General features: G+C 46.0%; 1 protein-coding gene across 3 annotated transcripts in view; it reads right to left on the minus strand.

Moving 5' to 3' along the window:
• SMG6 (SMG6 nonsense mediated mRNA decay factor) overlaps positions 1 to 27,310 on the minus strand; it is a 234,536-nt gene that overhangs the window by 118,521 nt on the left and 88,705 nt on the right. For all 3 annotated transcript variants that reach the window (XM_068530486.1, XM_068530488.1, XM_068530487.1), the window contains 2 exons: positions 17,515 to 17,631; positions 9,520 to 9,688 (listed from right to left, as the gene is read on the minus strand). In XM_068530486.1, the coding sequence (XP_068386587.1) occupies positions 9,520 to 9,688; positions 17,515 to 17,631 (286 nt within the window). The remainder of the gene's footprint in view (positions 1 to 9,519; positions 9,689 to 17,514; positions 17,632 to 27,310) is intronic.

Consider the following 27,310-nt stretch of genomic DNA (forward strand, 5'->3'; position numbering starts at 1 on the left):
GTGGGGGGTGAGGGCAGCAGCATCTCCAGCCAGGGAGAGGCAGCAGAAAATTACCCACGGCTGCCACAACGCGAGGCCCCACATCCCTCTCTCATCCTCCCACCCCTACCATCTTGGATCCACGACGAAGGAATATGTGGTACCATGTGGTTCTCATTACCATGCTCCCTGTCCCCTAAGGCTCAGATAAACCAAAACTGACTCCTCCCAGCGGCTGCTGGCCACTACTAGGGACCCCTGCCCACATCTGCCTTTTGCCCATTACCACCCACCTTGTGCCAAAACCTTAAGACTCACTGCAAAAATGAAGTGGATGAGTGTTCCTACCCTAGTATTGATTTGTAAGATAGCAGCTGATGCCAACAAGACATAGGAAGTATCCTGAGTTCCCAACTCAGAAATGTAAAGTGGCCCAAGGGCCAAGCTAGACTGAGCAGAGCCAAGGGAATACACAAAATGCTCCGATGAAGGGTCATTTCTGCCCTGATCCCGTCAGTCTGGTGTGTGATTCTGAGCGGCCACTCTCTTCTGGTATTGCAGTGGGACGGCCCCCGATCACTTCACATATCATCAGTTCTCTCCTCTCTCACTGAGCACCACGACCATGAACACAAGTGACTGGGCGCCCATGGACCATACGGTGACCCCCACAGAGGGTGGGGCAGAGGGGAGTGTCAGGAAACTAATACTAAAAGGAAGAGGTACTCTGAAAAACTAGGTGAGATGTCTGAACTCAGAAGTTAAGATATTTGCAGAAGTATGAGGTGATTCCTGGAACCTGGGCAACATTACCTCAGCTTACCCCGGATCAGGCCTCTGGGCTGAGAGGTCAGTTCCATGGGTGAACACAGGGTTTCCTGTCTGAGCAGAAGGGGAAAAGTTAGCCTTTTCCTGCTCTAGTCCTTATCCCAGCTGGGAGTGCCTTCCAACCTTCACCCTAATCCAGTCCTTGGATTCTAAGGATTCAAGGTTGGCCTGGGCCAAGGAGCCCAAAGTCAAATTCTGGTGGCCGAGAGGAACTTTAAACAGCTCCCAATCTCCTAGAAATGCCTGGGAAATGACTCCCCAAAAGAGTTTTCAGACATTCTCAAGCCACCTTTGGTTCTAAATGGACCCTCTAGAGTGCTATAGGCTTGGGCAAGTCCCTCTGGCTTGCTGTGGTCCCAACTCATACTTTGGGAAAGCTCCCAGAGTCCAAAAAAATCCCACCAAACAGACACAAGGCAGCCAGAGAACATGAAACTGCATCCAATGAGTCTGTTCATGGCTCTCAGAATGGTGGCAAGGGAGCCTCTCAAGCAGCTGTGATGTGACTAGTGAGCAGGGATCAGCAGTGGTAGGGTGACCCGGTGGCCCAACCCCACAGAACACACCACACACCAGGAAAGCAGCCCTCTGGCTGGAGTCTGAACACCAGATCCTAGCTTGGGACAGACCAGCAGTGGCCAGTTATAGGTATGCACTCAGGACCAAGGCTCACCCACTTCCCCACAGACATGCACTCACTTACTCCACCAGGAAAGGAAAAAAATAAGAGTTAATTTACTTTTTATTGCCTCAGAATTCCAAGGTTTAATGTAGCTGTCAGTTTGAGTGCAGTGCAGCTGCCGGCCGATACAATGCAGCCCAGGCCAGCCCAGGTGACTAGGGAAACACATTTCACAGAAATGAACCTATACACACACTGTTGGCTGGCTGTTTGAGGGGATATTGACTTGGGGAACCAGATTAAACCTTCAGGCTGGGGTTAGCTCTGCAAACAGCATTAGAAAAGCAGCTTCAGTCCAAGGAACTGAGAAGCCCTGATCTCAGGTGGACCAGTGGGTTTCTGTGTTTCTACCATTTTGGAGTTTTCTCATACGATCTGTTACTCAACTACGTCATGCTCGGAAAGATTAAGGTGTGAGATATGCGAGGCAAGTTATACCACAACAACCTATCTCTTTCCTAGAACTCAGAAAGAAAGGCAGATCTGCCAGCTTTATAGGGAAGAGGTCAAGAATGAACTTTTCTGCAAACTCCATCCGAGGACGGGACTGAAGGAGGAAGACAGTTTGGAGAATGGAGTACTAAGGCCCGACCAGGGCTCAGGCCATCCTTCTGGCAAGTCTAAGGAGGACTGAGCCCTCACACACCCCTTCATATTTTTACTGGGGGAACAGGCTGACTGGTGATTAATATCAAGTACAATGACCCCATGTTACAAGCCTGCAGGGGCCTGTGGAGGTGGCCATTTCCTGTGTAATACCAGCTTGTTTAAACACTAACATTCAAACTCCACAGCTGCAGAACAAACCCGGAAAGAGTTGAGTGAGAAGAAGCCCTGCATTGTGTTTTGGAGCTACGGAAGATCAGAGAAGTCCTACAGATGGGAAACGAGTTGGGTCTTTTGGTTCCTGGGGTGAGATGCTCTGGAAATACAGCTAAGATGGCATAGAAACTAGGCACAAAGAAACTGAAAAAGAGAAAGTCCATGGACTATAAACACAAAAGGGGAAAGGCAAAAGGCCACAGCAAGAGAAATGCTCTTAAGATATGTAATATCTTCTTTTTAAAACCTGTTTGCCTATGGACCATCATATTATAGCCCACAACTCTTCACACGGGGTTCAATGGCCAACGTTAAGACCACTGTAGCCCTGGAGGACTTCCCACCCAACTGGACAAAACTGCAGGAAGTGAGCAGATAATAACAGAAATGGACCTGAATCCAACAAGTCTGGTAGAGTCAAAAGAATAGTACCTGGGTTTGAAATAGCTTAGCAAGCTCCTTGGAAAGCCAGGATGTCATGCCAACTCTGTTCTCAGTAGGCTGAGGATCTGGTTCTGGTATCAGGGCTAGGCAGCTCAACAGAATGGGGTAGAGACTGGGGGAAGGTAGGAGGAGAACTATGCAGCTCCCTCTGAGATTTAGGAACTACAGTGTATTTTCCAGATGCCACCATGATATAAACCGGGGACAAAGTTATCAGGGATCACTATTCTAGGAGTTAAGACATGGGCAGCAATATACCATCCTCCAAGAATAATAGCTGTTTATTAGGTGACCACTAAAAAATACAAGACTCAGTTAAAGAAGATCCTTTCTGCCTTCCTAACTTATACAAACAAGTCAACTTGGGCCCTTGGAAGAGTGCCCAACTTAAATTAATTCTGCCCCATAGGGCAAAATCAATCTGCAGCTCAGTCACCCTGCACTACTCGAAGAACACAAACTTCATGTTCTAAGCAGTGCAGCTGGAGCCCTATGGCCAACAACAGGTCACGGTAACCTCCTTCCAGGATTTCTCAAGTACCTCTAACTGTGCCTCCCTCAACCTCTCTCTAGGTCAGTGCCTATTTGACTTCAGTTCTCCCAAGCTACACTCAGATGTATAGCCTCTGTCGCATCACTGTGGTGTGTTAAACCCATCAGCACTGTGTGTTTGGGAAAGAGCAGCCCCCAGGGGACCTTGACATCGCCACGGCATGAGTGGAGCCCTCGGCGGCCTCCCTGGTGCGGATTCTCACGGTTCCTGCCTCTCTAAATTTTTAGCTGTAACCACTCCAACACGTCTTCTTAGTTTAGCACACACTGGACCCAAATAACCTCAGCCCAGAGCTGGAAAGTACTCTCCCTGGGGTCAGCGGCTGTACCCTGCTGGGGTCAGACTGGAGCCTTGGGCCAACACCCCTTCCTCTCACAAGAAGTCCTGTGGGAGGAGTGGGGAGGGGACAGCGGCTCCTGCCGTGGGAGAGATCACGTGTGCCCCACACTCAGCACTTGGAGGAAGAGGAACCCCCTGGTGCCAGGCTATAGTGCTGACGCCCCAACCCGGAGCCAGGGAGACTGGGTGGGGAGCCAGGGTAGCAAAGGGGCTTCCCACAGTCACCACCACTTCCTTCAGGGAAGTGCTGATGGACTATTACTTAGTGACCTCCCAAAATGCCCTTCTGGGAAGACGTATTAAGCGTCCTTGAAGGGGTGCCGATTAGACTTGGGATTAGTTCTTATTTCAGAACTGCCCTATGAGGGTGAGTGAATGAGCTGCTTTTTAACTCAAGAATTTCTATCTCGTCTACAGGGTCAACACATGTAGGCTCCCTGCGGAAATGAGCTTACTGCATACTCCCTCCACATCCCCATGTCTCCCTACGTGACGGCACCTCAGAGGGCTCCCTACAAGCCCTTTCCAGCATGCTCTGTAGACTATACAAGACAAGCCATGGAAAAGCAGCAAGTCCAGGAATTTCTGGAGTTTTTTTGGTTTTTTTTGTTTTGTTTTGTTTTTTTTAACAGTGCTCCAATCCAACAGTGTGATAAATGCATCCGAGCTACAATTAGGAAGATATATAGCATCAGAATGCGAAGGTCTGGGCAGCCTGGTGAAACGCGGGCTCTCCAGAGCCCCAGCTATGTTTCCCATTATGTAACCCTGGTCATGGGCAGACAGCCAGACTCCAAATGAAAAAGAGACTCTGGCTTGGCACTGGTTCTATTTTCCTATCCTCATTCGGGGTCAGCGCAGTGTCATACAGCTGCAGAGAAAGCTCTGGGGATTAAACCTGGGAAAGCCTCCAAGACCAGGACCTGGGTTCAAGTACCAGCTGAAAGCAATAAACCAACTGCCACAGCTGGGCTAGGTTTGGATGTTCTCAAAGTCCCCTGACTCTTTCACTTACTGAGAACTAGAGATCAAGATGAGGGAAGATTTGGCTTCAGCAGAGACTATGAAATGAGGTAGGTTGTCCCACTGCCCCAGCCTTGCCAAAGGTCCTGGGGTGCAAGGGGGCTACGCTTAGGCTCATGGAAGCCTGTTGCTCTGTTCCTCTCCACCACCTGACATTCACGACTTGCCTCATGCTCACTTGGTAAAGTGGGGAGTAGCTGCCCCTCCCCTCTAACAAGAGGCCTGGCACAGAAACTGTGCTCCCCACTCCACCCCCACCCCCACAAGTAGACGGCCCCTCCAAACACTGTGGTCTGTTCTAACCAGACCAAAAGCACTCTACACTGCCTTTTACAGTGGCTCAAGGCAACTTTCCACACTCTGCTACAATCCTCTGTACCAAAATCTCCTGGGATATAAAGCCATCCTATTACGACTCCTAACAGATACAAGTGGGAAGTCAACATACTTACGTGCTGACTCCAGCACACACACCTACTAAGTGCCACTGTTGTGGGAAGGCACAAACAGACCTGAAATCCTGCCCTTGTCACTCTGCAGTGTCAGTGAAGTTCTGCCATCATCATTCTAAGTGCTCCATATGTGCCTAAGTGGCTACTGCTTAGGAAAAGTAAACTTGACCAGAAAGAAGAGGAATATGGGCAAAGGGGAGAGAACCAAGGAGACTACTGATGCGCTTCAGAATTCCCCTGAAAAAGTGGAGGTGCTTCGAAATGACTAACTGTGCAAGGAAAGATGGTAACACAATGAAAGACAGAAAGGGAATGAAGGGAGCAAGATTAAACAAGGGTCCAAATGTGTCAAGGAGACAATTTGGGAGTAGGGAATTTCTGGAGGAGAAGCAAACTACAATGTAGGCTATCTGGTCACCTTTTCATAGGATCAGTGAGGAATCTGTCTTTGCAGAGAACAAATGCAGGGGAAGACCAATGAAAACATGCAAAGGAGAGGCGTTAAGTGGAAGCCATTTCCTTCCTACTCTCTTGAGAGCGTTCCTAAACCCTCCAAAATGAAGAGCAGCACAAGGACCTTACGAGTGTCAGAGGGATTACTGTTCTGACATCTACAGAACTCTCTGGAGTAAGTTATTCCCTACAGCCTTAAAAGAAAAGTCTCCACAGTATGGAAGATCAGTGGGTATAAGATGTCACTTTGAAACCTACAGAAGAACCACCATACCTTGCCAATCTCTCAACCATAGTATTCACTCGGTGAACGTTAGGCAGCTACATGAGAAACTAGAAAGAAGGGAGGTAAATTCTTATTCCACTTTCCACTGCTTGGATCTGAAGGCTATGAGGTGGGATGACCCTCAGTGGTGGTCAGACCAGGTTTGCTCTGTCCAACAGTGGCACCAGCCCTCAAACCACCATGCCTTGTGGTCAGGCCCCAGGATGGCAGAGCCCCTCCTTTATGCTTAAATTTGCATTCCAGAGACAACCAGCCGCTGATCCTGATTGCAAAGGGAGGCAGTGCAGAAGGGGACTCTATTCTCTACCACACTGACTTTGCTAGCCTAAACTGGACTCATCAAAAAGTAAGTTACAGCTACAGGAACTTGTTTACTAAGCAATCAGATTCAACATATTATTTGGTCAGATTTGCTATCCTTGTGCAGAAAAGTCTGAAAAGACTAAGCAAATTTGATTCGAGTGTCCCAACCCCCTCTGCCTTTCTGTAGTCTTGGAGGTGAAGCCCAGCTGGGGATGGATGTAACTTGGACCACGTGCCCAGCTGCAGATTGAGCCCTTGCCCAAAGATGGGCAGCAGCTCGCATGAGCCGGCAACGGGCCATTTGCTCCAGCATCCACAGAGAAAACAGATTCAGCACCTTAAGCAAATGAAGCCCAGCGCTTCCTGTGTGAGGTTTCCATTTCCTCAGCCAAACAAAAGCCAAAGGGAGCAGGAGAGGGAGGAGGGATAAAGGGAGACAGGTCGCAGAAGAGAGTTAGCAGGCCTGATGGCCAGGATATGGGTAAACAGGGGCTGGGTGGACCATATCTAAGGTTGTGAGGTGGGGTGACCCAGGGAAGGCCCAAGCTCCAGGGACAGATGATCTGCCTCCCCACCCCCCGGGAGGAAGGGAGGAACACTCCGCGACCCCTGCACATGCTCAGAAGCAGTGGCTTCAGATACTTGGAGAGCAGAGCCCTTCCTTGTCAGTTTCTTTCCAAAACTGCAAATTGCCTAGTCGGCATCTTAGATTAACAGCCTGAAAACTTTGAGGCTGTACATGTTAACTCTTCAGTGAACACTGCTGGGAAACAGCTGCCCCCTAGCCAGCAGATCGGTCTGTTCCTTTGTGTGTCCACAGCTCCCCAGCTCAGGCTCAACCCTGGCTCACGAGGCCTCAGCCTGGAGTGCATTTTGAAACCTAGAAGGGTTCACAGGAAAGATGCAAAGATTTGTTTGATGCTGTGAGCATCACTCACATGGTTACAGAGCTAGAGCTGGCGGGGGGGCCTGGGGAGGGCAGGCTTAATGGTCCAGGGGTGTTTCCTGGGGTGAGGAGCAAGGAAGAAATGGGACGAAGGAAATGTAGGAAAGAGTCAGACTATATAGTCCACACAGAAAGGTCTAACTGCTGGCCAGAAATCTCTGCTGCAGTCTTCCCTCTGTGGGTCACCCATGAGTCTGGGAGACTCACATGGCTGGTCCCCAGCCCAGAGAAGCACCCCTCCCCACTCCCTAGAAATGCCACTGGCACCATCCTAGGTATCCATCCTCCATCCTCCAGGATTTTCCCCCTCCCAGGGAAGAGCACTGGAGAAGAATGATGAGATGCTGGGTATGGATGCTTGTTCCCAAACACACATATATACACCCAACACAGAGCCTGAAGGAACTCTGAGTGCACTACACCTGCCAGAGACCACAGTACAGCGGATGGGGGAGGGAGGAATGGAGGGAGGGGAGAAAGGGAGAAGGAAAAGTTAAACAGAGAGAAAGAGAGACAGAAACACCAAGGGAGAGACAGATAGGAAGAGAGAAAGAGTAAGGGAGAGGGGAGGGAGAGAGATGGACAGTCAACAGAGTTGACCAGAAATAGGCACCTACGTGCACACACATTAGGACACTCTTACGCAAACACAAACACACACACAGTGACCCTAACATACAGAAGAACAAGACACATAGGAACATGGATATAGATGAGGAGCTGGCAAACTTTTTCTGTAATGGGATAGAGAGTAAATAGTTCTGGCTCTGCAGACCATACGGTCTCTGTCACAACTACTCAACTCCACTGCTGCAGTGTGAAAGCAGCCATAGACAAAGTGTAAACAAACAAGCATGGCTGTGTTCCAATACAACTTTATGGACACTGAAATGGGACTTTCGTATACTTTTCACAAGTCATGAAGTCTTACTCTTTTTATTTTATTTTTTCAACCATTTAAAAATGTAAACCATTCTGAGCTCATGGGCCATAGCTTGCTGACCCCTGAAACAGATACACAAACAGCAGAGAGAGACAAACAGAGTCAGGCAAAGAGGCAGGCAGGCACAAGCCAAGACAAGCTGAGACAGGCAGGGAGACACAGGCAAGGCAGGTGGATACAGGCAGACCCTGTATCCACATATACAGAAATCCCTTGCCCCCCAACAGAGAGACGTAGACTGACACACAGAGACATACTCACAGACAAATATGGACGTGGACACGGGCAGTCCTGGGCACAGACACTCAGGAACATATACAAACACTCCCACAGGACACAGCCACACGCAAAGAGACATGGACAGGACCAAAGCAAACATGGACTGACACGGACCAAGAATCAGACACAGACATATATATGAACACACAGACACGGAGACAGACACACAGTGAAACAGATTCCTCACGGGGACACAGGGACCCTGTAAAGAGATCCACACACAAGGACAGACAGAGATGCAGACACAGATATGGACACAGCACATGGACACACATACATAGACAGACATGGAAAGGCACACCAAAAGAGCCTTCGATAGACAAATCCCCGGGGACGGACACACACACACACACACACACACACACACACACACACACACACACACTTAGACACACACAACCAGCCAGACACACATAGACAACCAGACCCAAACAGACATACCCAGATCTACAACTCACACATCGCTACAAACACAAGAAATAGCCCTACCTGGTTGCACAGCAACATGAATGTACCATTCCACTGACTGTATGCTTAAAAATGGTTAAGATGGCAAACTTTGCCACGTATATATTTTACCACACGTCATATGGACACACAAAGAGATCTACATAGAAACACCCAGCAGACACACATACTCCCCAGACCAACACACCCCACATCAACACACAGAGACAGGGAGAGGGGGTGGGATGTGCTGCGGGGACAGGGAAGAAGTGAGTGGGAGAGAGGGGTGCATGCTCTCACCATTCCCCACATACTACAACGTCGTGAGAGGAAGGCAAGGAGACAGAGTGCGCAGGACAGCACGAGAAGCAGCAAGAGCCTGAGAGATGCACAGAGATAAACTAAAAGGGAGAGAAAGAAACAAAGTCTCTCACACACACTGACTGACACCCACCCAGACTCAGCAGGTAGCTGCGGAGACGGTGAGTATGAACAGTACGCAGTAAAAATTAGCAAGATCAAGGGGAAGGAACAAAACAGAGCAAGCTATGGTGTGAGAGAAAGAGAGACTGAGAGGAGGAGGAACAGGTGGAGAACAGGCCAAAACAACCTAATACGTCAGAGGATGAGGAAGGTGTTCAGGGAAGGGGAAAACCCAAGTTCAAATGAAGAGGGAAGACAGAAACAAGCAGGCTGCAGGACGGGGGCTGTGGGAACACCGGTGGGCAAGGCTGACTCACTGTGAGGGCAGATCCAGGGATGTGGGTGGAGGATTCCAGGTGTCTGGGTAGCCGAGCATCCAGTCTGACCAGACTTTCACACTGGGGAGCAGTTCCTTCAGGTCCGGGACGAAGGAAGACACCTTGATGTCATCTTGATCCTCCTCCTCCTCAGGAGAGGAGAGCTGAGCTGCAGAGGCAAAGGGTGAGAACTGGGCCTAGGTCTGCTGTGGCCCCCGAGTGAGGCCTGGGGCACTGGGACGGCAGCAAGCTCTTAGGGAAGGGAGACCAAGTCCACAGGAGAGCTGGGCCCAGAAGTGAAGGACAAGTGCCAGCACCTGAGAGGATTCTGCAAAGCAGGACAAAGAGAGAACCAGGGCACTGGGTCCGCCCTGCAGACAGCTGTCTCTGCTCCACCTGTGGCCTGGCTGTAGCTGCTACCCTGGCCTCCAGCCCCTGCCCCCACCCACTTTTAGCCTTCCTCCAGCACAGTGCTGAGATGGCACCAGGGTTCATGCCCAAACTGTACAACCTGAATTTGACAGTGAGGACGTATCAGAGAAACCCAAATTTTAGGGCGTTCTACAAAGTAAATCTCCTGTACACTTCAAAAACGTTAAGACCATGAAGGACAAAGGAAGACTGAAAAACCATTCCAGATTGCAGGAGACTAAAGAGACATGACATCTAAATGCAAAGTGTGATCTTGGAATGGATCCTAGACCAGAAAGAAACTTTTTTCTTAAAATTCTTTTTGGGACAACTGGTACAAACTCAATAAGGCCTGTAGATTCAATAATAGTACTGTATCAATGCTGGCTTCCTGATTGTGATAAGAGTACTGTCATATAAGAGAATGTCCTCATGACTAGGAAATACACAGTCAAGTATTTGGGGGGAAAAAGCTACCATGTCCACAACTTACAATCAAATGGTTCATAAAAAAAAAAAATAACAGGGACTTCCCTGGCGGCGCAGTGGTTAAGATGCCGTCTGCCAACGCAGGGGACACGGGTTCAAGCCCTCGTCCGGGAAGATCCCACATGCCGCGGAGCAACTTAGCCCGTGTGCCACAAATACTGAGCTGGCCCTCCAGAGCCCGTGAGCCACAACTACTGAGCCTGTGTGCTGCAACTACTAAAGCCCACACGCCTAGAGCCCGTGCTCCGCAACAAGAAGCCCGCGCACCACAACAAAGAGTAGCCCCTACTCGCCGCAACTAGAGAAAGCCCACGCACAGCAACAAAGATCCAACACAGCCAAAAATAAAATAAAATAAATAAAATTTTAAAATAAATAACAATAAGCATTAGGTATAGGTGTGTGTGTGGAAAGAGAGAGAACTTAAAACAAATATGGTAAAATGTTATCAATTAGGGAATCTGGGTGAAGGGTATGTAAGAGAGCTGTTAGTATTATTCTCGCAACTTTTCTGTAAATTTGAAATTGTTTCCAAATAGTTACCCCTACCGTCCCTCCAAAAAACAGGCAGTCCCAGAGGCTAGAGGCATTCACAAAAGCTGATGCGGGGTTCAAGACGGCGGAGTAGAAGGATGTGCGCTCACTCCCTCTTGCGAGAGCACTGGAATCACAACCAACTGCTGAACAATCATCAACAGGAAGACACTGGAACTCACCAAAAAACATACCCTACATCCAAAGACAAAGGAGAAGCCGCAATGAGATGGTAGGAGGGGCGCAATCACAATAAAATCAAATCCCATAACTGCTGGGTGGGTGACTCACAAACTGGAGAACACTTATACCACAGAAGTCCACCCACTGGAGTGAAGGTTCTGAGTCCCACGTCAGGCTTCCCAACCTGGGGGTCCGGCAACGGGAGGAGGAATTCCTAGAGAATGAGACTTTGAAGGCTAGTGGTATCTGACTGCGGGACTTCTACAGGACTGGGGGAAACAGAGACTCCACTCTTGGAGGGCACACACAAAGTAGTGTGTGCATCAGGACCCAGGGGAAGGAGCAGTGACCCCACAGGAGACTGAACCAGACCAACCTGCCTGTGTTGGAGGATCTCCTGCAGAGGTGGGGGGTGGCTCACCGTGGGGACAAGGACACTGGCAGCAGAAGTTCTTCTGGGAAGTACTCCTTGGCTGAGCCCTCCCAGAGTCCGCCATTAGCCCCACCAAAGAGCAGGTAGGCTCCAGTGCTGGGTAGCCTCAGGCAAAACGACCAACAGGGAGGGAACCCGGCCCCACCCATCAGCAGACAAGCAGATTAAAGTTTTACTGAGCTCTGCCCACCAGAGCTGAGACCCAGCTCTACCCACCACCAGTCCCTCCCATCAGGAAGCCTGCACAAGCCTCTTAGATAGCCTCATCCACCAGAGGGCAGAGAGCAGAAGCAAGAAGAACTACAATTCTGCAGCCTGTGGAAGGAAAACCACGTTCACAGAAAGACAGACAAAATGGAAAGGCAGAGGACTATGTACCAGATGAAGGAACAAGATAAAACCCCAGAAAAACAGCTAAATGAAGTGGAGATAGGCAACCTTCCAGAAAAAGAATTCAGAATAATGATAGTGAAGATGATCCAGGACCTCAGAAAAAGAATGGAGGCAAAGATCAAGAAGATGCAAGAAATGAAGAGCTAGAAGAATTAAAGAACAAACACCTAGAAGAATTAAAGAACAAACAAGCAGAGAGGAACAATACAATAACTGAAATGAAAAATACACCAGAAGGAATCAATAGCAGGAATTCCCATAAGGTTAACAGCTGATTTCTCAGCAGAAACTCTACAAGCCAGAATGGAGTGGCACGGTATATTTAAAGTGATGAAAGGGAAGAACCTACAACCAAGATTACTCTACCTGGCAAGGATCTCATTCAGATTTGACGGAGAAATCAAAAGTTTTACAGACAAGCAAAAGCTAAGAGAATTCAGCACCACCAAACCAGCTCTACAACAAATGCTAAAGGAACTTCTCTAAGCAGGAAACACAAGAGAAGGAAAGGACCTACAAAAACAAACGCATAACAATTAAGAAAATGGTAATAGGAACATACGTATCGATAACTACCTTAAACGTGAATGGATTAAATTGCTCCAACCAAAAGACACAGGCTCGCTGAATGGATACAAAAACAAGACCCATATATACGTTGTCTACAAGAGACCCACTTCAGACCTAGGGACACATACAGACTGAAAGTGAGGGGATGGAAAAAGATATTCCATGCAAATGGAAATCAAAAGAAAGCTGAAGTAGCAAGACTCGTATCAGATAAAATAGACTTTAAAATAAAGAATGTTACAAGAGACAAGAAGGACACTACATAATGATCAAGGGATCAATCCAAGAAGAAGATATAACAATTATAAAAATACATGCACCCAACATAGGAGCACCTCAATACATAAGGCAGCTGCTAACAGCTATAAAAGAGGAAATCGACAGTAACATGATAATAGTGGGGGACTTTAACACCTCACTTACACCAATGGACAGATCATCCAGACAGAAAATTAATAAGGAAACACAAGCTTTAAATGACACAACAGGCTAGATAGATTTAATCGATATTTATAGGACATTCCATCCAAAAACAGCAGATTACACTTTCTTCTCAAGTGCACACAGAACATTCTCCAGGATAGATCACATCTTGGGTCACAAATCAAGCCTCGGTAAATTTAAGAAAACTGAAATCATATCAAGCATCTTTTCTGACCACAATGCTATCAGGTTACAAATCAATTACAGGGAAAAAAACATAAAAAACACAAATACATTGAGGCTAAACAATACGTTACTAAATAACCAAGAGATCGCTGAAGAAATCAAAGAGGAAATCAAAAAATACCTAGAGACAAATTACAACAAAAACACGACAATCCAAAACCTATGGGATGTAGCAAAAGCACTTCTAAGAGGGAAGTTTATACCAATACAAGCCTACCTCAAGAAACAAGAAAAATCTCAAATAAACCATCTAACCTTACATCTAAAGGAACTAGAGAAAGAAGAACAAACAAAACCCAAAGTTAGTAGAAGGAAAGAAATCATAAAGATCAGAGCAGAAATAAATGAAATAGAAACAAAGAAAACAATAGCAAAGATCAATAAAACTAAAAGCTGGTTCTTTGAGAAGATAAACAAAATTGATAAACCTTCAGCCAGACTCATCAAGAAAAAGAGGGAGAGGACTCAAATCAATAAAATTAGAAATGAAAAAGGAGAAGTTACAACGGACACCACAGAAATACAAAGCATCATAAGAGACTACTACAAGCAATGCTATGCCAGTGAAATGGACAACCTGGAAGAAATGGACAAATTCTTAGAAAGGTATAAACTTCCAAGACTGAACCAGGAAGAAACAGAATATATGAACAGACCAATCACAAGTAATGAAATTGAAACTGTGATTAAAAATCTTCCAACAAACAAAAGTCCAGGACCAGATGGCTTCACAGGTGAATACAACCAAACATTTAGAGAAGAGCTAACACCCATCCTTCTCAAACTCTTCCAAAAAATTGCAGAGCAAGGAACACTCCCAAACTCATTCTACGAGGCCACCATCACCCTGATGCCAAAACCAGACAAAGATACTACAAAAAAAGAAAATTACAGACCAATATCACTGATGAATATAGATGCAAAAATCCTCAACAAAATACTAGCAAACAGAATCCAGCAACACATTAAAAGGATCATACACCATGATCAAGTGGGATTTACCCCAGGGATGCAAGGATTCTTCAATATATGCAAATCAATCAACGTGATACACCATATTAACAAATTGAAGAATAAAAACCATATGATCATCTCAATAGATGCAGAAAAAGCTTTTGACAAAATTCAACACCCAATTATGATAAAAACTCTCCAGAAAGTGGGCACAGAGGGAACCTACCTCAACATAATAAAGGCCATATATGACAAACCCACAGCAAGCATCACACTCAATGGTGAAAAACTGAAAACATTTCCTCTAAGATCAGGAACAAGACAAGGATGTCCACTCTTATTCAACATAGTTTTGGAAGTCCTAGCCATGGCAATCAGAGAGGAAAAAGAAATAAAAGGAATACAAATTGGAAAAGAAGTAGTAAAACTGTCACTGTTTGCAGATGACATGATACTATACATAGAGAATCCTAAAGAGGCCACCAGAAAACTACTAGAGCTAATCAGTGAATTTGGTAAAGTTGCAGGGTACAAAATTAATGCACAGAAACCTCTGGCATTCCTATACACCAACAATGAAAGATCAGAAAGAGAAATTAAGGAAACAATCCCATTCACCATTGCAACAAAAAGAATAAAATACCTAGGAATAAACCTACCTGAGGAGGTAAAAGACCTGTACTCAGAAAACTATAAGACACTGATGAAAGAAATCAAAGACGACACAAACAGATGGAGAGATAGACCATGTTCTTGGATTGGAAGAATCAATATTGTGAAAATGACTATACTACCCAAAGCAATCTACAGATTGAATGCAATTCCTATCAAACTACCAGTGGCATTTTTTACAGAACTAGAACAAGAAATCTTAAAATCTGTATGGAGACACAAAAGACCCCAAATAGTCAAAGCAGTCTTGAGGGAAAAAAATGGAGCTGGAGGAATCAGACTCCCTGGCTCCAGACTATACTACAAAGCTACAGTAATCAAGACAATATGGTACTGGCACAAAAACAGAAATATAGATCAACGGAACAGCATAGAAAGCCCAGAGATAAACCCATGCACCTATGGTCAACTAATCTATGACAAAGGAGACAAGGATATACAATGGAAAAAAGACAGTCTCTTCAATAAGTGGTGCTGGGAAAACTGGACAGCTACATGTAGAAGAATGAAATTAGAACACTCCCTAACACCATACACAAAAATAAACTCAAAATGGATTAGAGACCTAAATGTTAAGACCGGACACTATAAAACTCTTAGAGGAAAACACAGGAAGAACACTCTTTGACATAAATCACAGCAAGATCTTTTTTGATCCACCTCCTAGAGTAATGGAAATAAAAACAAAAATAAACAAATGGGACCTAATGAAACTTAAAAGCTTTTGCAAAGCAAAGGAAACTACAAACAAGACGAAAAGACAACCCTCAGAATGGGAGAAAATATTTGCCAACGAATCAACAGACAAAGGATTAATCTCCAAAATATATAAACAGCTCATGCAGCTCAATATTTAAAAAACAAACAACCCAATCAAAAAATGGGCAGAAGACCTAAATAGACATTTCTCCAAAGAAGATATACAGATGGCCAAGAAGCATATGAAAAGCTGCTCAGCATCACTAATTATTAGAGAAATGTAAATCAAAACTACAATGAGGTATCACCTCACACCAGTTAGAATGGGCATCATCAGAAAATCTACAAACAACAAATGCTGGAGAGGGTGTGGAGAAAAGGGAACCCTCTTGCACTGCTGGTGGGAATGTAAATTGATACAGCCACTATGAAGAACAGTATGGCGGTTCCTTAAAAAACTAAAAATAGAATTACCATATGACCCAGCAATCCCACTACTGGGCATATACCCAGAGAAAACCATAATTCAAAAAGACACATGCGGGCTTCCCTGGTGGCACAGTGGTTAAGAATCTGCCTATCAATGAAAGGGACACGGGTTCGAGCCCTAGCCCGGGAAGATCCCACATGCTGCGGAGCAACTAAGCCTGTGCGCCACAACTACCGAGCCTGAGCTCTACAGCCCGCAAGCCACAACTACTGAGCCCACATGCCACAACTACTGATGCCTGCGCGCCTAGAGCCCGTGCTCTGCAACAAGAGAAGCCACGGTAGTGAGGAGCCCGCGCACGGCAACGAAGAGTAGTCCCCGCTCGCCGCAACTAGAGAAAGCCCGCGTGCAGCAACGAAGACCCAACGCAGCCAAAAATAAATAAATAAATAAATTTAAATTTATACATATTAAAAAAAAAACACATGCACCCCAATGTTCACTGCAGCACTATTTACAATAGCCAGGTCATGGAAGCAACCTAAATGCCCATCGACAGACGAATGGATAAAGAAGATGTGGTACATATATACAATGGAATATTACTGAGCCATCAAAAGGGAACGAAATTGGGTCATTTGTAGAGACGTGGATGGATGTAGAGGCTGTCATACAGAGTGAAGTAAGTCAGAAAGAGAAAAACAAGTATCGTGTATTAACGCATATATGTGGAACCTGGAAAAATGGTACAGATGAACTGGTTTGCAGGGCAGAAATAGAGACACAGATGTAGAGAACAAACGCATGGACACCAAGGGGGGAAGTGGGGGTGGGGGTGGTGGTGGGATGAATTGGGAGATTGGGATTGACATGTATACACTGATGTGTATAAAATGGATGACTAATAAGAACCTGCTGTATAAAAAAATAAATTAAATTAAATTAAAAAATTAAAAAAAAAAAAAGCTGATGTGGCAGGGTAACAAAAGAGGGGCCTCACCACTCATCAAAACTAATCCAGAAGCTGAAAGAAAGATACACCCTTCAGCCCTACCTCACACGGCTCAGCAATCAGGCTTGGAATTCTAAGGGCAGCCTTAAAGGGTAAGGGGACACTGCTCAAACCAAGGGCTAAAAAGAACCCCTGCTCTGGTCCAGTGAGTCTCCCGAGATGGCTGGTCCACAGTGGTTATAACCCCCACCAGGTACCCGACAAACAGGGACATACAGATAGAGGGGGAAACCAAAACATGGATTATGAACACCAAGGGAAACTCATTTTTCTTTCTTTTTTTTTTTTTAAGTCGCAGGAACATGCAGTAGTTTAGAGGTACGTTGAAAATCCTAACTATTAAAGGTGAAAAGAGAGAGAGGAGGAAAGAGGCCTCCTCTCCTTTCTACAAGGAGGAAAGAGGGCCATAGAGGAAATGGGACTAGTTAGGTGGGCAAAAGGAAGCCTGGAGTAGAGGCAGAAGATGCAGAGAAAGCAGCGTGGCATTCTGAGCTTGTCTGGGCAGGAGCTGGAAAGTCCACCAGTCAGGGCCCCTCATCTGCTTACCTTTGGCTGATTCCTTCAGTAAGTAAGTGCAGCGCTGCACCAGGAGAGAAAACATGGCCAGGCCCAGGGCTGCGGCTTGCTCCTGGATCACAGAGCGACACTCCTCCGAGAAGCAGTCTGAGCAGGAGCAAAGGAAAGTCCATCAGTATCCTGGAGGCCAAGGGCTCCTCTTCCCTGCCTTACTAGGTGCAAGTCCTTGCTTGTATCACCGAGCTCCTTTCCCTTCATCTAAGACTGGTGTTGTAATATTCCCTCTCTCAAAGGGTAGTCGAAAGGCTAAATAAAGTAAAGCACGTGAAGCACTTACCACGATGACCGGCCTATGGGTAAGCACTCAATAAGGTTATTATAAGGCTCACTTGTGTAAATTCTGTATCACATCACTTCCCCAGGATCAGTTACCCCAAGGCGAGCAGTCTGAGCCACAGCTGCATGCTCTCTGCCTTTAGTTGCCTGCTGATGATGTGAAGCAACAGCAACAAGAAGTCATATCTAATTAACTCAGTCTCTCTAATGTATAGATAGCGGGAATACAATCACCAATTAAGATCAGAAAAATACAAATTTAAAAGTTATCTTCTTGAATCACCAACCTTTGTTTCCATCCTTACCTTCTCTCTGTTCCTCCTCCTCAGAGAACACACATGAAACAAATAACCTATTTTCACCGCATGAGTTAACTTTATATAGGACAGTGCATGGCACATAAGCACTTAATCAGTGTTAGCTTTAATTTTCACAAGTTCTTTCCCCTAGGGCTAAGAAATAAATCTGGTTTCCAATACTAGCACTCTATCCCCCTCACTTTCTCAGCCTGCCCAACCTCCCTCTGGCTGCAGGTCAGGGAAAGGAGCCACCTTGGTGGTGGCCAGGGCTATTCTTCAGCGGGAGCTACATACACACCTTCAAACCACTGCCTGTACCTGCCCCCTGTCAGTGGCCCTCCCTGATAGGCACGTCATCCAGACTTGAGAGAAACAGGCAACAAACAGAAGGCAGCAGTCCAGCCTGCAGCCTCAGAGCAGGAGACACCCTATACGCACAGGAGACGGAATCAGGGGCCGGGATCGCTTGCTCTGGCAGCAGCTGATCTGTTAATTCCTTCTGTCTGAATACAGGAGAACTTCCAGAATCTCCAGGTGTTAAAAGGATAATTAGCCACATGTCTGATCTCTGTCCCTGCTTGCATTTTAACCTCAGTAGCCAAGGGGGAGCCCTCTTGCCTCTCCCCTCATTGATACTCATCTTTCCAGTGGGGCCTAATTGAAGTCTTTACTCCAGGAGATGCTACACAACCACAGTTATTCCTAACCGTCTTGGCCACAGGAGCAAACATGACTGGAGTATGCAAAGCCAGCCCAAACCACTTTAGAAAGCCCTGGGGGTGAGAAGGAACGGGCTACTGCTCAGAAGGTCCCAACATATGAATAGCATCAGTGTAGCAATTCTTCTATAGTGGCTTTCCCGCCATCCTTCCAGATGCCCAATGGTCCCAAATGTCACCCTCTAACTTTCCAGTTCAACTGTGGCAGGCAGTAAGGAAGTGGTAACAATCCATGTGATTAGAATAGATCACCAGTCTCATTCTTCTTCCGGTAAGGCCCTAAACCTGTGCTAGAGAGACAACAAACAAGCATCTAAGAACAAAGCGGAGGGAGGATGGAAAATAGGGAAGGGGAAGATGTGTAAGCCATCCCAAGGAAAAGTTGCCAACTTCTCTCCTCCACCCTTACTATAGGCAACAGGACTGTCTGTACCACCCCAGCTCAGCCCAGGCCCCTGCCAAGCACTGCCAGCAGCCTGCCTCTAATTAGCAACAAATCCCAGAATGGGAGAATAAGTCCATAACAGAGGGAACTAGGAGAGGAGGAGTAGAGGCCACATCCTGGTAGCTGACACACTGAGTACACATTAGTGCCCCCTCATCAATTGGGCATCTTAGGCAGAAGTTACCTGCACAGGGAAGGCCCTCAGAAGGGATGGAGGCGGGTATCTTACCTCCAAGGACTGGCAGAAGCCCAAGACTATAAGAAGATACTCTCATCAGCCTCGATAAGGATAAGATGGGGCAAAGGGAGATCACTTTCACCAAGACCGTTTCTATCTTTATGATGAACAGCAACCTCAGGTTAGACTCCTTCTCAGAGTGCACAGGGCTAGGGCTCAAGGGGGAGAACTAACTGCTTAAGAACAATGACACTGAGGCCTCTGGGAAGTCCAGGCTGGCTCCTTTTGAAAGCTTCTTGCAATAAGGTCTGGGGACCAGGTGGGGAAGTGACAACTGGAGCCTCTCTGCTGTGTCTGGAAGGGCTCAACTACCTCTCAGGGCAGCAGCTAAAAGGTAGCTTCATGACTGCTCTGCTCTTGGCCATGGTTATGTCACCTCAACTCTTCACCCACCCCCCCACCCCTCCATCTCCCCAGGAAGGGCCTGACAGCACTCCCTGCTGTATTCTGGTTTGACTGATGGGGAGGTACAAATCAGTAAGCTGTTCTGCTCTGATCAAGCAGGTGGTGATATCACAGCTATCTGGGGGTCAGAATGCCTGGGTCTCCGTCAGCTCTTCATACAGAGCACTTTCTGGAAGGCCTGCCCTCCTCCAAGGCTCAGTGGTACCACAGGCACTGAGCATCTACAGTGTCCTTGACCCTGTGCTGAAGAACAAAGCTACAAATAAAACAGGATCCCTGCAATCTTAGGACCTTTCAAACGGTTTATTTACCCCCAGTAACCATGGCAACTCAGACCCAGTGCCTCCAGGGAGAAATGTATTAAGTGCTGTGGTATCTTCAGGAGATGCTCTGTGCTTCACTTAGGCTTCTGCGGACTAGAAGCTGTAAGATGCCAGTCCTTGAGACGTACCCACGCTTATGCAAGTGGGTAGGAAAACAGCATCCAGACTCCCAGGTCAGCCCACTCTAGGGTTAGGCCTAGGAAACTGGTCCCGGTCTTACAGATGCCCATATATATCCCTAGAGCGGGCTGGGCCAGGCCAACACGTGATGTGGGGTGGGGAAGGAAAAAGCATTGTTCGCCTTGGTATTTGCCTGGGTTCCTCTGGCTTTGTGTCAGGTAGCTGGAGCCTGACATGAACTGAGGAACTCATTAACATTGTGAAACAGCCTTTTCCCTTCTTTCCAAAAGCAGGCTTGCTCAAGGGTGTAGGGGGATGGTTCTGGCTAAGGAAGTCAGACGGAAATATTTCTTACCAAGAAAGTCACCTGAAGTCTGAACTTGGTTCTGCCCCTTCCCACATGCTCTCAGATGGGCAGGTGACCACATCTCCCACTATTCCTCTGGCCAAATACCTGCTCAAGCAGAAACACTCTTCCCGCTCCTATGTAACAGGGAGACCTTCTCATTTTTCTGAGAACATATTCATGGAAAACATAAACCAACTGTCGTCAAAGTTGTATGAAATCAGGAAATGGAGCGGCCGGGAGAAGGCTGCCATGTGGCCGGATGTTATGTATTTCTAATTAGTGCTATACATCTTTCAACAGCAAGTGTCCTTCTGCTGGGAAACACAACACACTGCCCTTGTTATTGTAACTGTCAGAGAAGTGCTTAAACAGATAATCTCCAGGAAAAGTGATAAACACGTCCCCTCTCCCACCAGTGTGTGTGCGACGGTGCTGCCAAAGCAAAGCTGTGCTTGACGGCTCCAGGATGGCAGAGTGTCCTCCTGCAGGAAATGGGAGCGCGGCAGGAGGGGGGAGAGGGAAGAGGAGGGCAGGAGAGGCAGGCCCACCTGCCCGGACCCACTGAGCCCAGCCAAGGGACAGTGGTTCAGAACCATTGCTTCTGATCAATTCCCGGGTCACGGAGAGATCTGGAGGAAACCAAATCAGTAGGGATGAGGTTTGCCGGGGCACAGAAAAACCTGGCAGCAATGGAACAAGCAGAGTTCGCCTGGTGCACACAGCCAACTTCCTAGCAAGAGAATGAGAAGAGTAATGAAGGGAAGACACAGGACGGATGACACGTAAGTCTGCTACCCTGACAGCGGCAGAAGGCATTCACAGGGCACTGGGGTCCACTCGCCACTCCAGCAGAGAGAGCCAACCATTTGCTCAGCTGCTTCACTAACAGCCGGAGAAAAATGCAGGCAAGACCACTTATTCACTGATTCCGTCCCCACCGGCTCCTCCCAGAGAGAGGAAATGAATGGTCAGTCACCTCCAAACTAACACCACCTGGAGGCGATTTGTTGGCTCTTATCTTTCAGACATGAGGCTGCTTTTCTCATGAGTCAGTCACCAGTCAGACACAGAGCTGGCACAGTTCCTGAGCAGCCCACCAAAACCTCCTTGTCTACAGGAAGTGGGCAGTGAGAGCATCTTTCGACTGCTGCTGTTTGAGCCACAGAGTTCCCTGTGGCAGCTGCTGGCTGAAAAGGAGGTGGAAGAAGCAGTCGTTTCATAGGAACCATACAAAAATCTCACAGCAAAAGCAGAGATGTCCAGGCCATCAGGACATCATTTTATTCCCCAAGGAGGAGAATGAATGAGTCAGAAAAATCAGGCACCAATACACCCAAGCAAATTATTCATGCACAACAGCAGAACACAGGCTGACTGGGTGGAAGGCAATCCATGACATATCCCTGAACAAGGTATGTCTGAGACAAGACAAAGGAACATGGAAGGTAATGTTTCTTCCCTAAGAGCCCCTACTCCTTTTGGATTTTCTAGGATTGTAAAACTCTGACTTCTTTTAGCGGGTAGATGTCGGGGCAAAGGAAAGCCCAACCTCCTAACAAAGTGACCTCTCCGACTAACTCCAAAGTTGTTTATTTAGCCCAATTGTGGAGGATATAAAGGAAAACAGGATACTGTCCATGAGAAGATGATATTCTAATGAGGAAGACAGGAAGAATACACAAACACCCAAATAGCTATAATTCAAGACAATGTATTATTACATGCCATAGGAAGGTGGAAATAAGATGCTTTCTCTCACCAGAAGGAAAGAAAATCATTTCCAGCTAGTGTATATCAGGTAAGATTTCATAGAAGAGAGCACTTCTGAGCAGGGCTGCAAAAGATGCACTGGGCAGGATGAAGGAGGGATTGAGCGTGCTAAAGAGGCACGCAGGTAGGGACACACCAGGCATGTACCCAGACGGCAAGCACTGTACTCGGCACGTGGTAAAACAGGGACCACAAAGCATAGGGCCTGCGATGCCACAGCAAGGAACACAGGCTTGACCCAACAGGCAGTGAGGAGGGCACTCGCTCAAGGTTCCTGAGTGAAGGCAGAGGTGAGTATTTTATGAAGATTAATCTAGTTAAAGCATTCAGGACAGATTAGCATAGCTGGAAAAAAGTAACAGGGAGGCAAACTGGTTGGGAAGCTAAGAGGACATGAACTTGTTTGAATTAAGAGGAATTACATGTAGAACACTTCATAAACTTTATAATGCCAAATAAATGTAACATCTTTCTTATAAGAGAGGTGGGAGAGGGAATGGAAAGGAGTGCACAGATGTGAGAAATGCTGCAGAAGGAAAATCAAGAGAAGAGAAGGTAGAGATGATGTGGGGGAGGGAAGGACTCTCGCTGATAATCTCAGCAAGTTCCAGAGGATCCTGAGACCTCAAAAAGGGTAACACCCACCAAACGAGATCCAGGAAAGGGGTTAGAAATGTGGGAACGCAGAACACCTGGAGAGGGGGAGGAGTCCCCAGGCTCCCGCCCACTTGGCTCTGGGCCAGTCCTGTCTTTCCAGAACAAAGACACTTCAGGGGGTCAGAAATACTTGAGGAAGACCTTGCAGAAGGAGGCCTGGGAAGTCTGAACTGGTTCTCCCTGTGGAAGCCATTAGATATTCAGCACTTCATTTGTTTCCAATTCTTGTATGAGTGCAGCTCCAGGCTGTGGGGTGAGAGGCTCCTCTCTGACGTAATCAGGAAGCAGCTGCAAAATTAAGGAATCCCTCATGACATCATAAAAAGGGTCGATGGTTTACTGGGGAAAGTATAAAAATTAATTACATATTCCCACATGACTCCCTTCCCCTAAATCTGTACATACCCCCTCCCACCCCTACACATTCTCTCATCATCAACACCCAGAAGCCACCTTGATGAACAGGGTACAAAAGGGCAAACAAAACCCAGGAAAAAAAAGTTCTTTGATGCACCCACTGTCCGCACCACACATTTGGAACTTAACAAGTGATGCCTAGTCCTGGAATTTTTATACATATAGCATGTTTCCTCAACAAAATTATAAGCCCCTTGAGGACAAGAGCTATGTCAAGACTTCACATCCTTGAAAATTAGCACCATGAAGGGGTTCAAGAAACATTTGCTGCTCTTAACAGCAGGTACACTTGCCTCTCCATTTGTGGATCATAAATGATGATTCCACTGTGGCCAGAAAAAATAACTAAGATATAGGGAGAGCTGTGTTAGACACAGAGCGTTCATATATATATTTTATCTCAGAGCTTTACAAAAGATTTGCACAGGAGGTGTTATTCTCCCTTTCTGATAGTTGAGAAAATAGGCTCAGAGAAGTTAAATGACTTGCCCTAGGTCACAAAGTCAGTTAAGTGTCAGAGATGGGATTTGAATCCAAGTCTGTCTGCTCTTACACCTACACTGTTTCCATACCTGGTGTTTTTGTTTTTTGTTTTTGGCCGTGCTGCGCGGCTTCCAGGATCTTGGTTCCCCGACCAGGGAGTGAACCTGGGCCCTAGGCACTGGACCACCAGGGAATTCTCCATACCTGGTTTTCAAATGCCTGTGATTCAAGTTTCAAACTCCAACTCCTCTTCTCGCCTTTGCCATGAACATGAAAACCTCACACCACTCCATAGTTCTGCACAAAAAGCTCTGAGATAACTGTGTGGCGACTGAAATTAAAAACACAGTATTGCCAAAGAAAATGAAATACTTAGGTGTAAATCTAACAAAATACGAACGGGATGCTATGCTGAAAATTACAAGTGTTGATGAAAGAAATAAAAGATGACCCAAACTAGTTGGAGAGACTTACCATGTTCATGGATTGGAAGAATCAATATCATAGAGATGTCAATTCTTCCCACAAAGATTTAAAGGTTTAGCACAATTACTATCAGAATCTCGGCAAAGTTTTTTTGTAGACGAAAACAAGCTTATTCTAAAGTTTATGTGGAAAGGCAAAGGACCTAGAATAGCTAAAACAATTGTGCAAAAGAACAAAGTGGGAGGAATTATCGCTCCCAATGTTAAGTCAAACAAAGAAGGATAGCCTTTTCAACAAATATTTGCTCGAGCAATTAGATATCCACAAACAAACAAAGAACCTTGACCTAAATCTCACACGTTATACAAAAATTAACTGAAAATGGATCAAAGACTTACATGTAAAACATAAGACTATAAAACTTTTAGACAAAAAATAGAAAAAAATCATCAGGATCAAGGACTAAGTGAAGAATTCTTGGACTTGATGCAAAAAGCACAATCTATAAAAGGAAAATTGGTATGCTAGACCTCATAAAAATTAAAATCTTTCACTCTGTAAGAGGATGAAAAAGCAAATTATAGACTAGGAAAATGTATTTGCAAACTACATATCTTACACAGGACTAGTATCTAGACTATATTAAGAACTCTCAAAACTCATCAGTAAAGAAAACAAACAGTCCAATTAGAAAATGAGCAAAAGACATGAACAGACATTTTACCAAAAAGGATATACAGGCGAAATATAAGCACATGAAAAGATGTTCAATATCATTAGCCATTAGGGAAATCAAAGTTAAAACTACAGTGTTAAAATTACTTATCAGGGGCTTCGCTGGTGGCGCAGTGGTTAAGAATCCGCCTGCCAATGCAGGGGACACGGGTTCGAGCCCTGGTCCAGGAAGATCCCACGTGCCGCGGAGCAACTAAGCCTGTGCGCCACAACTACTGAGCCTGTGCTCTAGAGCCCGTGAGCCACAAGTACTGAGCCTGTGTGCCACAACTACTGAAGCCTGCATGCCTAGAGCCTGTGCTCTGCAACAAGAGAAGCCAGTGCAACGAGAAGCCCACGCACCACGACGAAGAGTAGCCCCCGCTTGCCGCAACTAGAGAAAGCCCGCGTGCAGCAATGAAGACCCAATGCAGCCAAAAATAAATAAATAAAATAAATTTATTAAAAAAAAACACAAAAAACTACTTATCAGAATGGCTAAAACAAAAAATAGTAACAACACCAAAAAGCTGATGAGGATGCAGAGAAATTGGATCACACATACCTAGCTGATTGGAATATAAAGTGGTACAGCCACTCTGAAAAACAGTTTGGCAGTTCCTTCTAAAACTAATAATGCACTTATGATATGACTCAGCAATTATACTCTTGGGCATTTATCCCAGAGAAATAAAAACTTATGTTTGCACAAAAACCTGTACGCTAATGTTTATAGCAGCTTTATTGATAATAGCTTAAAACTGGAAACAACCCAGATGTTCTTCACTGGATGAATGGTTAAACAAACTGTGGAACATCCACACTATGGAATACTACTCAGCCATAAAAAGAAAAGAACAACTGGTACACGCAATAACTTGGACAGACCGTCAGGGAATTATGCTGAGTGAAAACAGCTGATTTCAAAAGGCTACATGCTATATGATCTCATTTATATAATATTCTTGAAATAATGTAATTATAGAGATGGAAAACAGGGCTTAGGGTTTGGGGATGGAAGTGGGCAGGGATGGTTCTTACAAGGTAGCATGAAGGAGCTTTGTAGTGATGGAACAGTTCTGCATCTTTTTTTTTTTATATAAATTTATTTATTTTATTTATTTATTTTTGGCTACACTGGGTCTTCGTTGCTGTGCGCGGGCTTTCTCTAGTTGTGGTGAGCAGGGGCTACTCTTCGTTGCGGAGCACGGGCTTCTCGTTGCACTGGCTTCTCTTGTTGCAGAGCACGGGCTCTAGGCGTGCAGGCTCTAGAGCACAGGCTCAGTAGTTGTGGCGCATGGGCTTAGTTGCTCCACGGCATGTGGGATCTTCCCGGACCAGGGCTCGAACCCGTGTCCCCTGCACTGGCAGACGGATTTTTAATCACTGCGCCACCAGGGAAGCCCCAGTTCTGCATCTTGATTGTGAAGTAGTTACATGAAACTACCTGTGTGATAAAACTGCATACAACTATACATACACACACAAACACAAAAACAAGTGCATGTATAACTGGTGAAATCTGAATAAGGTCTGTGGATTGTACCAATGTCAATTTCATGGTGTTGATACTGCACTAAAGTTATGCAAGATGCTAACATTAGGGAAGGAGGGATGAAGGGTGAACAGGACCTTCTGTACATTTTTTTCTTTTTTACAATTTCCTGTGAATCTATAATTATTTCAAAATGAAAATTTTAAAACAAGTAAACAAATAAAAGTAAGCCGACAAACAAAACCCAAAAAAGATCTGACACAGGATTCCAGAAACGTTTTTCTTTTACATAGAAAAGGGCTCTTAAGACATTTTGAGGATGGTTTCTCAATTAGTTGAGAATACCCTGTGCAGATGCTGCAGCCCCTTGTCCTCATCGTGTGCTGACTGGCCTGAGCTGTTGGAGATGCCCAGCTGTGTGGCTCCTTATCTGGACTGAGCAAGAAACTGCCAGGGGCAACCAAAAGGAAAATAAGAAAAAAGAAGGGAAAGTTCACTGAAGACAGAACTTCTGTCTAAAGAATAAGGAGTAAAGCAAGAGAACTTCATCATCAAGGCTATGACTCATCGGATCAGTAAAATCCACGTCAAGCAGCACAAAGTGAAGGTGATGAGAAAGTGACGAAAGAT

The sequence above is a fragment of the Eschrichtius robustus genome, chromosome 20 (assembly GCF_028021215.1).
Source record: "Eschrichtius robustus isolate mEscRob2 chromosome 20, mEscRob2.pri, whole genome shotgun sequence".
In the NCBI taxonomy this organism is placed as follows: Eukaryota; Metazoa; Chordata; class Mammalia; order Artiodactyla; family Eschrichtiidae; genus Eschrichtius; species Eschrichtius robustus.